General features: G+C 47.4%; 1 protein-coding gene across 3 annotated transcripts in view; it reads left to right on the forward strand.

The window, feature by feature from the left end:
• The window catches only part of LOC147105547 (ATP-binding cassette sub-family C member 9-like), a 221,659-nt gene that overhangs the window by 180,325 nt on the left and 26,861 nt on the right, over positions 1-14,473 (forward strand). For all 3 annotated transcript variants that reach the window (XM_086010011.1, XM_086010013.1, XM_086010012.1), the window contains 4 exons: positions 1,749-1,851; positions 6,425-6,538; positions 7,202-7,322; positions 10,998-11,128. In XM_086010011.1, coding sequence (XP_085866137.1) covers positions 1,749-1,851; positions 6,425-6,538; positions 7,202-7,322; positions 10,998-11,128 — 469 coding nt within the window. The remainder of the gene's footprint in view (positions 1-1,748; positions 1,852-6,424; positions 6,539-7,201; positions 7,323-10,997; positions 11,129-14,473) is intronic.

The raw sequence follows: 14,473 nt of genomic DNA on the forward strand, positions 1-14,473 counted from the left end.
GATAGGCTTCCAGCTTTCCCTCACTGCAGCTAATGGGGCCGGGGGGGAATTTCGACTTTGGGTGATAGTGTGAAAAAGAGCAATATCTGATCAGCCGTTTTCATATTCAGTTGAACTCAAAACGCTCATGAACTCGGGAACCGAGCATTCTACTGATGCCAGGGCCAGGAGAAACAAGGTGGTTAACCGTTAGCATTGCCTTGGAATTCCTGGGGCTTTTCTTATAGGGCTGGAACCTGACCTGTGCCAGAGGGTCTTCAGGAGTCCTGGGGGACAGGCTGAAGATCTGCAGATATGCTAATATTTTATTTCCCGCCCCCCCACCCCCAGCAACCAGTAGTTTGCACTTCAGTCTCCATCAGCAATTAAAAGGTCCCCGATCACCCAGTCCAGAGAGGCAGGTGCAGGCTCGAGAGGCCTTGTGTGGCTTCTGAATTCCCAGGCCCTGCTGCTGGAGCTGGGCCCTGCCAGTGGGTGGTGGGGTGGCCCACCCGCCAGGATTGTCCTGGAGTTTCCAGGAATTAAAGATTCATCTCCTGGATGCAGCTGCGAGCAAGACAGGAGAAAAATCACAGGAGCAATATAAACAATTGTGTGTTTTAGTCATTTCCTTTGAACACTTTTTTGTTTATTAGTTCTAAAAATACTGGAGATGGACACTAAAAGGCTGTTTTGCCAGGTGGGCGGTCATGTGATGCAACCTCCAAGAACATGTCCAAGCAGAGCTGGCAAGCCTCTAGAGGACGGGTCCGCGCCAGGGATGTTGGTTGGGCCATTTAAGTAGATAGACGAGGGGCCCAGGAAAATTGGCTTTTATTAGTCTTTCTGTCAAAAGCAAAGATCTTTTCAAGCAGCACAGCTTTTACGTTTAAAAACAGGAGAAACATGTAACGTATCTGGAAAACACCCAGGCCTAGAAATTCGGTGGGCTGCGCCACCAGTTAGCACCTAAAGAGGGCACTTAGTGGTTTTAGCGCCACTGGCCACGCCTCCCGCGAAATTTAGCGGGGCACTAATGGCGGCATTAGCCTGTAGTGCTGCGCCACCACCGATGACATCATCGGTATGCGCAGCACCCCAATACCGCCCCGAGCGCGATATTGGGTCGCGCCCCCCCCCTGTAGCGCCGGTCGCAATTCGCGACCGGTTCAGGGGGGCCTACCTGTGGTGATAGAGGTGCAAATTAAAGGGGAGGTGCGGGGCAGCCATTTTTTTTGCTGGCCGCCTGCCAGCACCTCCTCGCACCGCCGTCCCCAGCCTCCTGAGCCCCCCCCCCCGGGCAGTGCCGGCTGTGTCCCAAGAGCCCGGCACCTCTCCTCGGTGCCGGGCTCTTTTGCCGGCACTCGCGATCTCGGATCACACTGGTGCAGGCCCCTCCCCTTTAAGAAGGGGAGGAAGGCCTACAGTACCGCAGCGCGCCGTGCTGCAGCACGTTGCGCTGTGATATTCAGTTTCAGCGCCCCAAGAGGGACGCGGGGCGCCTCGAGCAGCGCCCCGCTTCCGTTTGGGGCGCTGAAACTGAATATCGCGCTGGCGCAAGCGGCTCCGCCCGGAGCAGTATTTCCGGCGCTCAGGTGAGCTTGGAGCCCCAAACAGGGCACCACTGAATTTCTAGGCCTGTCTTCTTTGAACTCTATTATCGCAGTGAATTGAAACTGGCTACAAAACTGTGGCTATAGTCTGTATATGGAGCTTAGCGAAATAGTAATAACATGGTGAACTGAAGAAAGAAATCTGTTCTGTTGCAGACATGAAGCCAGGTTTAAACAGCGTATGCTGGAACTCACGGATGCCAATAACATTGCCTACTTGTTCCTGTCAGCTGCCAACAGATGGTTGGAGGTCAGAACGGTATGAGGGAAAAGATTTATACTCTAAGCATTCACAGTTGCAAGTAAACAGACCATTGGTGTGACAAGTCATAAGAAATGAAAACAAATGTTGCAGCGTCTTAAACTAGCACAGGCATCTTTTAGGCTGTGTAGGAGTCAGGACTCAGTGAGTGAACGTTTGCCCAGCACCCTTCCAAATTGCCCTGAGTTACAAACCATCAAATCTGTGTCTCTTTTTATCGCTAATGTAAGCTGCAACTTCATTACAAGGGCATCTCGTTTTCTTCAAAAGCTGCTAAGGCTTATCCCCTTGCAATAAGTGTTTTTCCTTCATGTCGTTCAGTTCAAGCGTAGGGACAGGCGCCAACAATGCCCGTCGCTGCTCAACATTGGCGTGCTGGCAGAATTTTAGACAAAACATTGGCAGCTCTGCCAGGCACAGCTATTCCTGTCCTGATTACAATGAACAGCTACAATGTGTGTTTTTACTGTATCTTACTAGTGAAGTATCAAGGTTTCAGGTAAAGACAGCCAACTGAATAATTGCTCCATGTGTTAACTCCTTCCTTACAGAAGGCCATTTTACTTGTGGCCAATGTTTCCTCTATACAGCAATGGAAAAGGTCCCATGCAGGCTGCTCACAGGCTTCCCCATTGTAAATACAGTACATGCGCGGAAATTTAAAGGGACCGCGCACTAAAAGAAACAGGCCTGTAGAACAAAGCACAGCTTACAGGGAACATTGCTTGTGGCACTTAAAATAATAGTAAGGAATGAATTAGTTTAGTCGACAATGCATTGTATCAGGTATTAGTTTCTAATGATGGCTACATCCATGTGACCACAGAGGGTAATGAATCTGCTAGCGATGAGTCTTCTTCTTCTTAGGCAGTCCCTCAGAACCGAGGATGACTTGCTTCCACATTAAAAATGAGTTCGCAGGTGACTGATGAGTCCAATGCGGGACCTACAGTCTCTGTCACAGGTGGGGCAGACGGTGGTTGAAGGGGCGGGTGGGTGGGGTGCTTGGGTTGACATGCGCTCCTTGCGCTGCCTGCGCTTGGCTTCTGCTTGCTCCTGGTGAAGAGACTCAAGGTGTTCGGCGCCTTCCCGGATGCTTCTCCTCCACTTTGTGCGGTCTTGGGCCAGGGATTCCCAGGTGTTGGTGGGGATGTTACACTTTTTCAAGGAGGCTTTGCGGGTGTCCTTGAAGCATTTCCTCTGCCCACCTGGGGCTCTCTTGCCGTGCCGGAGCTCCGAGTAGAGTGCTTGTTTTGGGAGTCTCGTATCGGGCATGCGGACAATGTGACCCGTTCATCGGAGTTGATTGAGCGTGGTCAAAGCTTCGATGCTGGGGATGTTGGCCTGAGCAAGAACACTGGCGTTGGTGCGCCTATCCTGCCAATGGATTTGCAGGATCTTGCGGAGGCAAGATCTTGAGTAGGTTAGCTATGAAAGCAAAACTTTCTTTAATGTAGAGGAATGGTATTGGTAGGATTATTATTTAAATAGGTGATGGTTTCTGAATGTTGGGTGACACAAGGCAACATCCACAGAAACAGAGTGGTAGACTAGGCGGAAGGATAGGCCCTTGTGGAGTAGATGTTTTTGTATACACAATGGGGTCATGGGATAGTTCTGTAACTACTTCACCACGCTTACTGCTGAGGTGGCTGGTTATTCCTGACCACTGCCTGGGAATGAGCAGAGGTGGCTGGGAGGCTAGCCAGGTTGAGTATGGTATCACCCTGAGAGACAGCAGTCTCATGCGCCTGCTCCCACCAAGCCGCTGGTGCTGAGCGCTATTTGAGCGTGCCCTGTGATCTCCATGGGAGCAGACCTCGGAGCACCAGTGCGGTTTGTGAAGCCCTGTATGATAGCTGGATGGAGACTGACGTCTAAAGCCTCTGTACCAGAGGTGTGAGCAATCACCAGAGGTGCTGCTATTGTGCAAAGCACCTCTTTCACGGGAAGCTTCAATGTCGCTGCAGATTTCCTTTCAGTTGCCCCATAACTCACAGAGAACTGCAGTTCAGTCATGCACAAATGCACAAAGTGACTCCTTCCAGATCCAGTGTCCGAGCCAGCAAGGTGTTTTACACAATTTCAAATAAATAAGTAAGGTAAATAAATAATGGCTCAGTGGTAGAACTCTTGCCTCTGAGTCAGAAAGTGTGAGACTTGAGCACAAAATCGAGGTTGACACTCCAGTGCAGTACTGAGGGAGCGCTGCACTGTCGGAGGTGCCGTCTTTCAGGTGAGACATTAAACCGAGGTGGGCGTAAAAGATCCCATGGCACTATTCAAAGAAGAGCAGGAGACTTCTCCCTGGTGTCCTGTCCAATATTTACCCCTCAATCAACATTACTAACACAGATGGTTTGGTCATTATCTCTTTGTTGTTTGTGGGAGCTTGCTGTGCACAAATTGGCTGCCACATTTCTTACATTGCAACTTAAAAATAAATGTACTTCATTGACTGTAAAGTACTTTGGGACATCGTGAAGTTGTGAAATGCAAATTTTATCTTTGACTGCAGAAAACATTGAGCTAGCCATCTTCCTTTAAAGGTAGGCTCTGTGAGGTCCAAAAAGTAATGAGTTTCTGCAGCTGGTGAGGAGCACAAGGTGACCCTCTAGTGCCCTGCTCCTGCACTATCACCAGAACTCACTCCTGCTCACTCCTGCTCTCTGATACACACAATGCGCCCTCCTCAAACAGACTACTCCCCCTAGGATAGATGTACTTCTGTAGGAGCTTGCAACTGGCCAGGGTAGTGTTGGCGGGTGCTGTGAGATTGCTCCATTTCCGTGGCAGGTCAGGCTAATCTTCAGGTTGCCTATAGAAACAGAAAAGGAGCATATGTTAGAATGGTGAGTGCAAGACACCTTTTCAAATAGTGCTTACATGGCAATGTATTGTCTATCATAGTGGTGTGCTAGAGTGTATCCATGTGAATGAGTAAGAAAGGGAGCGAGCTTTGGGGACTTACCTTTACAGATGTTAATACAACAATAGTTCCAGTTTTAAGCTGTAACTAGAAAGTGTGACCCACTCCAGTAGGAACATGCATGTGAACCATTGCAAGTAAGTTGGCCTGAGTGTTTTGCATGCAGCCATAGTCAAGGTGTAACAGTTTGTGAGAAAACAGTTTGTGCTGTGCATATTTTGCCAATCTGCCTAATATAGAGATACCTTGGCAGATTTTCGGGTGCTGATGAATGTCCTTTTTATCTGCATCTCTTCTGGGTGTTGGGCTCTTTCTATCACCATTCTCTTCCCTTGCAGTCTGCTGTGAGACAGACACCCCTCAGAGCTAAACAGGATAACCCTCCTTTTGCCCACTTCCTGATCATAGGAGGCCCTTGTGGCTGCTGCATCATTTTTTAGGAGGCGCAAAACCCTTATTCCTCCTATCCCAGCAGAAGAAGAAAAAGAAATCATCTTACATTTAATTTGCAGCTGCAACTCCCCATCTCACCTAAATTCATCGGCTTATGCTGTGATACAGTTCCATTAGTGATACCCTGGTTATAAGTCTTCATTGTTCATACGTGGTCCTACACTGTGAGCACCAGCAAGCAATTCATCTGTGGAGGGTGATCAAAGTCAACTCTGAGCTTCCCCAGGGCCGAGATCCACACTGGCTCAGGTGTCTTTGGATCGCAGTTCGGAACAGGGGCCCGTGCTGCTTTTTGCCCTCTCCCAGTCCAGGGTTGCAGAGGCAACTGTGGCATCCTCAACTCATAGAATCATAGAAAGTTACAGCACAGAAGGAGGCCATTTCAGCCCATCGTGTCCGCGCCAGCCAACAAAGAGCTATCCAGCCTAATCCCACTTCCCAGCTCTTGGTCCGTGGCCCTGCAGGTTACAGCATCCCAAGTGCACATCCCAAGTGTTTTTTAAATGTGGTTAGGGTTCCTGCCTCTACCACCCTTTCAGGCAGTGAGTTCCAGACCCCCACAACCCTCTGGGTGAAGAAATTTCCCCTCAAATCCCCTCTAAACCTTCCCCCCAATTACTTTAAATCTGTGCCCCCCTGCTAAGGGAAATAGGTCCTTTCTATCCACTTTATCTATGCCCCTCATAATTTTATACACCTCAATAAGGTCTCCCCTCAGCCTCCTCTGTTCCAAGGAAAACAGACCCAGCCTATCCAGTCTTTCCTCATAGCTAAGATTCTCTACTCCCGGCAACATCCTTGTAAATCTCCTCTGTACCCCCTCTAGTGCAATCACATCTTTCCTGTAATGTGGTGACCCGAACTGCACGCAGTACTCTAGCTGAGGCCTAACTAGTGTTTTATACAGTTGAAGCATAACCGCCCCCCTGCTCTTGTATTCTATGCCACGGCTAATAAAGGCAAGCATTCCGTATGCCTTCTTAAGCACCTGCTGGGCAGAGTGGGGGGCAGCTAACTGAACACAAACCGAAACTGGGGCCTTTTGGTTTAATGGTTTAGTACCACACTCCATGCCACATTCAACCACTAAAGCCATGAGTAGAGTCAGGCCTAATCTTCTGAGGGTTAATTGTGGATAGCTTGTAATGTTACAGTAAACTGACTCATTCTTCCTATTGATTTAAACAGGACTATCTTGGTGCTTACATTGTTCTCACTGCAGCTCTGGCCTCCATAACATATTCCACTTACTATGATCTTTCATCTGGCCTTGTGGGATTTGGTCTTACCTATGCATTAACGGTAAGTAGAATTGTTTGTCTTTCTCAAATATAATGATTCCACAAATTCTTGGTACGCAGCCCCGCCAGAGCTCAGGATCAAACTGAACATTTCCGACGTGTGTTAACTAGGTTCGTGTTCAATGCAAAGCTAATTGTTGTATCTGTCAGTTACATGACGTTCTTTAGTTTGCTGTCTTAGAGCAGGTCTTAGCATTTCTCTTAATCTGGTTTTCATGAAGCCAGTACATAATTGAAAGCAAATGCAAAACCAGTGAAGCCTCATTAAACCCCAGTAAACAGTATGTGACATGGAAGATGCTGTATAAGAAATTGTTACATATATTTATTGTATAATGAGGTCTCTTGTGAGTTATGCAGACCTCCTTTATGCTTTGTCTTTGATTTGATTCGATTTTGCATGAGACGTTAAACTGAGGCCCCGTCTGCCCTCTCAGGTGGATATAAAAGATCCAAAGGCACTATTTTGAAGAAGAGCAGGGGAGTTCTCCCCGGTGTCCTGGCCAATATTTATCCTTCGACCAACACCATTAAAACAGATGATCTGCTGCATTTCCTTACATTACAACAGTGACCACACTTCAATAAAGAACTTCATTGGCTGTGAAGCACTTTGGGACGTCCTGAAAGGCACTATTTAAATGCAAGTTCTTTCTTTGTATAGGTCTGTAATTACCTTAACTGGGTAGTGAGAAATCTCGCCGACTTGGAAGTGCAGATGGGAGCTGTGAAGAAGGTGAACAGTTTCCTGAACATTGAGAGCGAAAATTATGAAGGAACCATGGGTATGGTTTACAAATATAATATGCCCCTTGAAATGTGAGCCTAGTAGTAAAAAGAGATAGTAGACAGAAGTGTCCTTGTTAAAGTACACAACATTGCTACATTTGGTTATAAATAAAGATGTATTTTCTACAAATTGATGTACAGGTATGTTGATATTCTCAGATGTATAAACATTAAGCACATCGGACAAATTGTGCAATGCATGTATTCTTTGTGTCACCCTAATTTTCTCTCCTCTTTCATGCTTGGGTATCTAGCGTGGTCAACCACCAGTTCCTCGCTAAATTGGCCATTCTTCATTTGTGAGCTTAGTCAGTGAGTGTTCAGGGCCATTCAGCCATGAGAGCATCACACATATATCCTACCTATTGCCCACATGCTTGCACTTTCTAGCAGTCACTGGATAGTAAACAGCAGCAGGAACTCTGAGTGATGTTTCCTAGCCTCCCCTAGCCCCTACGCCTGTTCCAGTTGACTACTGCACAGACCAGGGACCATATGTAGGGCCTTTCTGGCAAGTTTGGCTTAGTTTCCCACTGGCCAACAAATTTATCAAATAAGACATTGGGAGACTCAGCCAAGTACAATTTTTATAGCTATTCTATTTCACAGAAGGTCATTAGAAAACTTCCCCAGAATGTGCATGAATCTGCTATGTGGTGATTTGGAGATAGTGCGGGAAGGTGGAGTTGAGGTAAAAGATCAGCCCTGATTTTATTGAATGGCGGAGCAGCCTCGAAGGGCTGAGTGGCCTACTGCTGCTCTTATTTCTTATGGTCTTATTTTCGTATGATTTCACCTCGTCAGGTGTGTGATATCATAAAGGGGGACGATTCCGCGATCCCGTGCCCAGAGGGGAGCCACGTTTCCAGGGAGTGCGGGATGGAGAATCAGCATTGTAACCCTGTCCGTAGTGAATACAAAGGGGTAGAAGTTATGCTAGAGTTGTACAGCGCTCTGGTTAGACCCCATCTGAAGCACTGCATTCAGTTCTGGGCCCCGCACCTCAGGAAGGATATACTGGCCTTGGAGGGTGTGCAGTGCAGATTCACCAGAATGATACCGGGGTTAAAAAGGTTAAATTCTGAGTGCAGGTTGCATTGACTAGGCTTGTATTCCCTCGTGTATGGGAGATTAAGGGGTGATCTAATTGAGATGTTTAAGATGATTAAAGGAATTGATAGGGTAGACAGAGATATTTCCTCTGGTGAGGGAATCCAGAACAAGGGGGCAGAACCTTAAAATTAGAGCTAGGCCGTTCAGAGGTGATGTCAGGAACATAGAAGATAGGAGCAGGAGTAGGCCATTCGGCCCCGCGAGCCCGCTCCACCGTTTAATGAGATCATGGCGGATCATCCAAATTCAGTACCCTGTCCCTGCTTTCTCCCCATATCCCTTGATCCCTTTAGCCTCAAGAAATATATCCAACTCCTTCTTGAATATATTTAATGAATTGGCCTCAACTGCCCTGTGTGGCAGAGAATTCCACAGGTTCACCACTCTCTGGGTGAAGAAATTCCTCCTCATCTCAGTCCTAAATGGCTTACCCCTTATCTTTAGACTGTGACCCCTGGTTCTGGACTCCCCCGCCATCGGGAACATCCTTCCTGCATCTAGTCTGTCTAGTCCTGTTAGAATTTTATAAGTTTCAATGAGATCCCCTCTCATTCTTCTAAACTCTAGTGAATACAAGCCTAATCGACCCAATCTCTCTTCATATGTCATTCCTGCCATCCCAGGTGTCAGCCTGGTGAATCTTCGCTGCACTCCCTCCATGGTAAGAACATCCTTCCTCAGATAAGGCGACCAAAACTGCACACAATACTCAAGGTGTGGTCTCACCAAGGCCCTGTACAACTGCAGCTAGACATCCTTGCTCCACCAGGGAGCACTTCATCACACAAAGGGCAGTGGAAATCTGGAACTATCTCTCCCAAAAAACTGTTGAGGCTGGGGGTCAATTGAAAAATTAAAAATTGAGTTTGATAGATTATTGTTAGGCGAGGGTATTAAGGGATACGGAACCAAGGTGGGTAGATGGAGTTAAGATACAGATCAGCCGTGATCTCCTTGAATGGTGGAACAGGTTCGAGGGGCTGAATGGCCTGCTCCTCTTCCTATGTTACTATAACCCACGCTCCCGGTCAGGAGCACATAATCACCCCTAAAATGTCAGTAGAATCTGAGTAAATGTGACTTCTTTGCACCATGGATTTAAGTCCTTTGTGCTGTTCCATGTTGTGCACAGGATTAGAGGGGTAAGATTTATGAATGAGCACACCACACCCAGGCCTAGAAATTCAGTTAGGGGCGCCCAACTCGCCTGGGCGCCGGAATTACCGCTGCGCGCAGAGCCACTTGCGCCAGTGGGAAATTCACTTTCAGCGCCCCAAGTAGAAGCTGGCCGCTAAACAAGGGTTTCGGCGCCCCGCTTGGGGCGCTGAAACTGAATATCGGCGTGCAAAGTGCCGCAGCGCCACCCGCTGCGGCACGGCAGCCTGCGGTACTGCAGGCCTTCCTCTCAGTCTTAAGGGGGAGGTGCCTGCAACCGCGCGATCCCCGCTCGCGAGTGCCGGCAAATGAGCCCGGCACCAAGGAGAAGTGCCGGGCTCTCTGGAAACAGCCGGCAATGCCGCGGGGGGGGGGGGGGGTGTAGGAGGCCGGGGAAGGAGGTGCGGGCAGGCGGCCGCCGAAAAAGCGGCCGGCCGCACCTCCACCTTAACTCGCCCCAGTACCGGCACAGGTAGGCCCCGTGTACCGGTCGCTGTTTGCAGCCGGCGCGGGCGAGGCGGCAGCAACCAAATATGGCCAGCGGGGCGATAGCGGGGCGCTGCGCACACCGATGACATCATCGGTGGCGGCGCAGCGCTACTGGCTAACGCCGCCATTAGCGCCCCGCTAAATATCGCGGTAGGTTTGCACAGTGGTGCAAAAGCCCTCTTTGGGCGCAAACTGGTGGCGCAGGCCACTGAATTTCTAGGCCCCAGAGCCTTTGCACAGTGGGTGCAGATATCAAGCATTTAGGCGTGTGATCTCTGCGCTCCTACTTCTAATGCACTCTCCGATATGTGCTCCTGCTGCATGTAGTGTGTATCAACGGGTCAGTTAAAATATCTATAAATATCCTGATGTGATGTGATGTAGGTTAGATTATATGGGCGTAATTTAAACTTTATCTGCCTAATTAGCCATGATCTAATAAAATGGCGGAACAGGCTCGAGGGGCTGAATGGCCTCCTCCTGTTCCTATGTTCCGAAGTCAATGGAGATCAAAATCAGGTGGCGTGTAAAACTGATGTTTGGTCTAAACCCATCGATTTCCCACCAGGAAGTGATGTTCAAGAAGTTTTGCTGGAATTTCTCCAGATCTAAAAACAATTAAGTGTAGTGCCCCTAAGTCCTAGGGTACTGGTTGTCACCTGTGATTCCCCACATGCCAAGTTCCTGATCCTGGTTGTACGTTTAGACGGAAGAACCCAGTGTAGGTGGTGCCCCCCTATAGGAAGGGAGAGAAAGTCAGCAGATGCATTGTTCTGAGCTGGTTATATGTGGACTGATTTAGATTGAAGCAAATTCCGAAGACCTTTAAAAAGACCTGAATTAACAATATCTGTTTGCGATTATGTATCTGTTTGCGATTATGTACCCATTCTCGATCTTCATATTCTACCCAGACCCCTCCCAGGTCCCAGAAGATTGGCCGCAGCAAGGAGAGATAAAGATTCAGGATCTCTGTGTTCGATATGACCCAACTCTCAAACCTGTCCTTAAACATGTCAAAGCCTACATCACACCTGGACAAAAGGTAATTAAGAGAGTCTTACAAATCTTGTTCTTTAATGGTCCTCCTAAGAAGTCCGAGAGATTTTGCAAACTTATCATAGGCAATAGGGCAAGTGCTGCACTGCAAGAGGCAATGGGACTGAAAAAGAACTGATTACATCAACCATGTAATCTACACAGCCTAACCCATTTTAAGAAATTTCAAATTCAAGCTTGAATCTCACTGGTTCTCAAAGTGTATGTTATGCAACTGGCTTGCTTTATTTCTCAATTCAGAGGTACAGAATCAGATTAATCCCACCATTTTCATTGGTTTGTGTATTGTGTTGTGTTAGACCCACAGCCAGACAGAACTGATATCTGGTTATTTCAACTGGGCCAATAGAGTGTTCTCTCTTTCATCATTTAATTTTTGTTTTGCTTTTTAATTCGCTCAGAAGATTGAAAGAAATAATGAGAAAACAATGCAGCACTGTCACATCGGCACTGTATATATTTGTAAATGTTTTACTACTAGAATTAACTTTGTGTGTAACAGTGTGTGCAAACATCCATTCAATTCATAATATCAGATTCGTGATTTAATAACTTCACCCCCACCCCCGCCCCCCACTCACATTGTGGAGCGAAGTTACTCATATTGTGCAGGCAGTGAGTTAAATGGGAGCTTAAATTGTTACCCATTTTTCATCACATTTGGATAAAGCTCAAGTACGTTAAGATAAGCTAAAAATTACACAAGAGATTGGCCAGTTGAAAAGTACCTACAAGAAAGCTGCTGGATGAGCTGAACAGCCACTTAGTCAAAATAACTAAAGCAGTGGCTCAGTACAGCCCCAGTGTGCACAATGTCTGGGTCAAATGGAAAGAGAGTGCAGAAGGAGTGAATGCATCAAGATCTGCAGGTTATAGATGATAGCATGAGGGACAAGGAAGTGGTGTCTATGGGGTGAAATGACAAGCCACGAATGTCCAGAGGCTGAATCAGGGAGGGAAGGCCACCACACAAGAACTCAATTTGGCTTATATTCCAGAAAAGTCTGGAAGGATATGTGGAGGAAGATGTCAGAGAAAAGTACAAAGAATGAGCATGAATAAACCCAGTTTAAAAGTAGTCATGATGTCAATCCCAGTAAATTACAGATGTCAGACGAGTTTCCTTGAGTACCTGAGTACACTTAACGTGAATTTATGCAGTAGCCTATAGGAAATGCCACACAAAGGGAAGTAATGAGCATGGTAGAGAACTAAAAACAGAAAATGCTGGAGGAACTCAGCAGGTCAAGGCAGCATCTGTGAAGAGAGAAACAGGGTTAATGTTTCGGGTCAGTGACCTTTCGTCAGAACTCTTTTTATTTCCGATTTCCAGCATCGCAGTATTTTCTTTTTGTATTAATGTGATGGTAGAGAACTAACCCGTTAGGATCAAGAAAAGAAAATGTAGAATGAAGAAATTGAGAAATATCAAAGAACATGCAGAGGATTGCCCTTTGTCCTGGCCAACATTAATCCCTCAACCAACATTACTAAAAAACAGATTGTCTATTCATTATCACATTGCTGTTTGTGGGACCTTGCTGTGCACATTTGACTACCCGGTTTCCTACATTACAGCAGTGACTACATTTCAAAAGTAGTTCATTGGCTGTAAAGCACTTTGGGATATCCTGAGGATCTGATAAGTGCTACATAAATGCAAGTTCTTCCTTTTATGGCGTCCTTACTCAGACGTAGCCTTCTCATACATTGCTTCTCAATGAATCACACTTGTGGTGTTGTTGCTGGTACACATCTTGTCTGGGATAATAATGGCTCCGACTGGTGCTCCTACTATCTTTGACTTCTGCCCTCTACTCCTCCTCCGTTCTAATGTATCCATGCTACTGTGAGAAGTGAAACAGTTGAGGTGCTCCTTTTGATGAAATGTGCTATGCTCTACTGGATCTCTGTTGACTGTTTCTGTTACACTGGCCCCGATATTTGCAGGGAGGGAGCGGGTGTCTGCTTTGGGTCGGAAAACCTGGAAGAACTGGTTTCCCTAATCCTGCCGAGTTTAACGGCAGGACCTGATTACCATTTATGGACTCCGTTTCCCAGCCGCTGCCAGCCAGATGAGAGCCATAAATGGGTAGGCCATTGGCACCAGGCCACAGCCGGGGCGCAAAGAGGAGAGAAGGAGGGATCTGGGTTCAGGGTGGGGTGGGGGGGGGGGCTTCGATGTGGGTCCAGGAGATATCGGGGGGTCACCGATGGGAGAGCCGGGGAAGGAGGGGAGAAGATTGTGGGGGGGGGGGAAGGGCCCATGGAGGACATGGGGGGGGGCAGGAGGAGATCACAGGCCGTGGAGGACATTGTGAGGGCATCAGATCGTGGGGGGGGGTTGGGTCCGAATGCTGGGGAGGTTAAAAGGTTTGCTTGGGGGGCCGGGGGGGGAAGCACTCCTGCTCCCCCTGGCCCTCAAGCAGTGCTGGAAAAGCATTTATCTGTTCCGTGCAGCTGTCCTCGCTTCCCTTTAGCTGCCGGGTTTCCCGAGGCCTGGGAAACCTGGCTGGCCAGTGGTAAAGCTAGAACAGAGAGAAAATCTGAGGCACCCAGCCTCATTAAAATATTTAAATGAGCATCCTGCCAACCGGGAGAGGGTTGGTCGCCCGCCCTAGTTAAAACCAGAAGTGGGTGGGTTTGAGGTGTGTTGGGTTTGGGTTTGAGATTACTTACATTTTTACTTCCCACCTGACCCAAACCCACCTATTTTTGGGGGTTAAAATTACCCCACCATTGACTCTACTTCTATAGTGAAAAGAGAGAACGAAAGATTTCTATAGCGCTTTTCACGACCTCAGGATATCCCAAAGCGTTTTACAGCCAATGAAGTACTTTTGAAGTGCAGTCACCGTTGTAATGTACCATTAATGTGTTATGGATGGAAGCGATCACAAGTATATTATGACCTTGAATTGGTGCTTAGCAAGTAATTAGCGAGACAAAAAAATATTGGGCAGAATTTGCTGGCAAAATAACAGCGAGTTTAACGAGCTCGTTTTTGTTGGTGTGTAAATCATGCAGCACTTTGTGGCTGAGCACTTGTTGGGCAATTTGCCTCGTGAAAATGGCAGCTCGCCATCAACCTCCCCATGAGTCTCAAGAAATTACCAATTAAACGCACAGCCAAAGGGTAGGGCTGGTATTTAACAGCATAAGGACCTTTTTAATGAGGAGATTTATGTTCCTTCATTGCCACTCAACCTCTCCGGCCCAGAAAGGGAACAGTTGAAACTGTGGAGTCTCATTCCTGCATGTAGTAAATTGTTCTCAGAGATTCTGAATGTAAAATTTCACATTTTAAAACTTTTTTCTTACTTTTCCTGCC

This window comes from Somniosus microcephalus, chromosome 17 (assembly GCF_052327205.1).
Source record: "Somniosus microcephalus isolate GS21.2 chromosome 17, FLI_Smic_1.0, whole genome shotgun sequence".
NCBI lineage: Eukaryota > Metazoa > Chordata > Chondrichthyes > Squaliformes > Somniosidae > Somniosus > Somniosus microcephalus.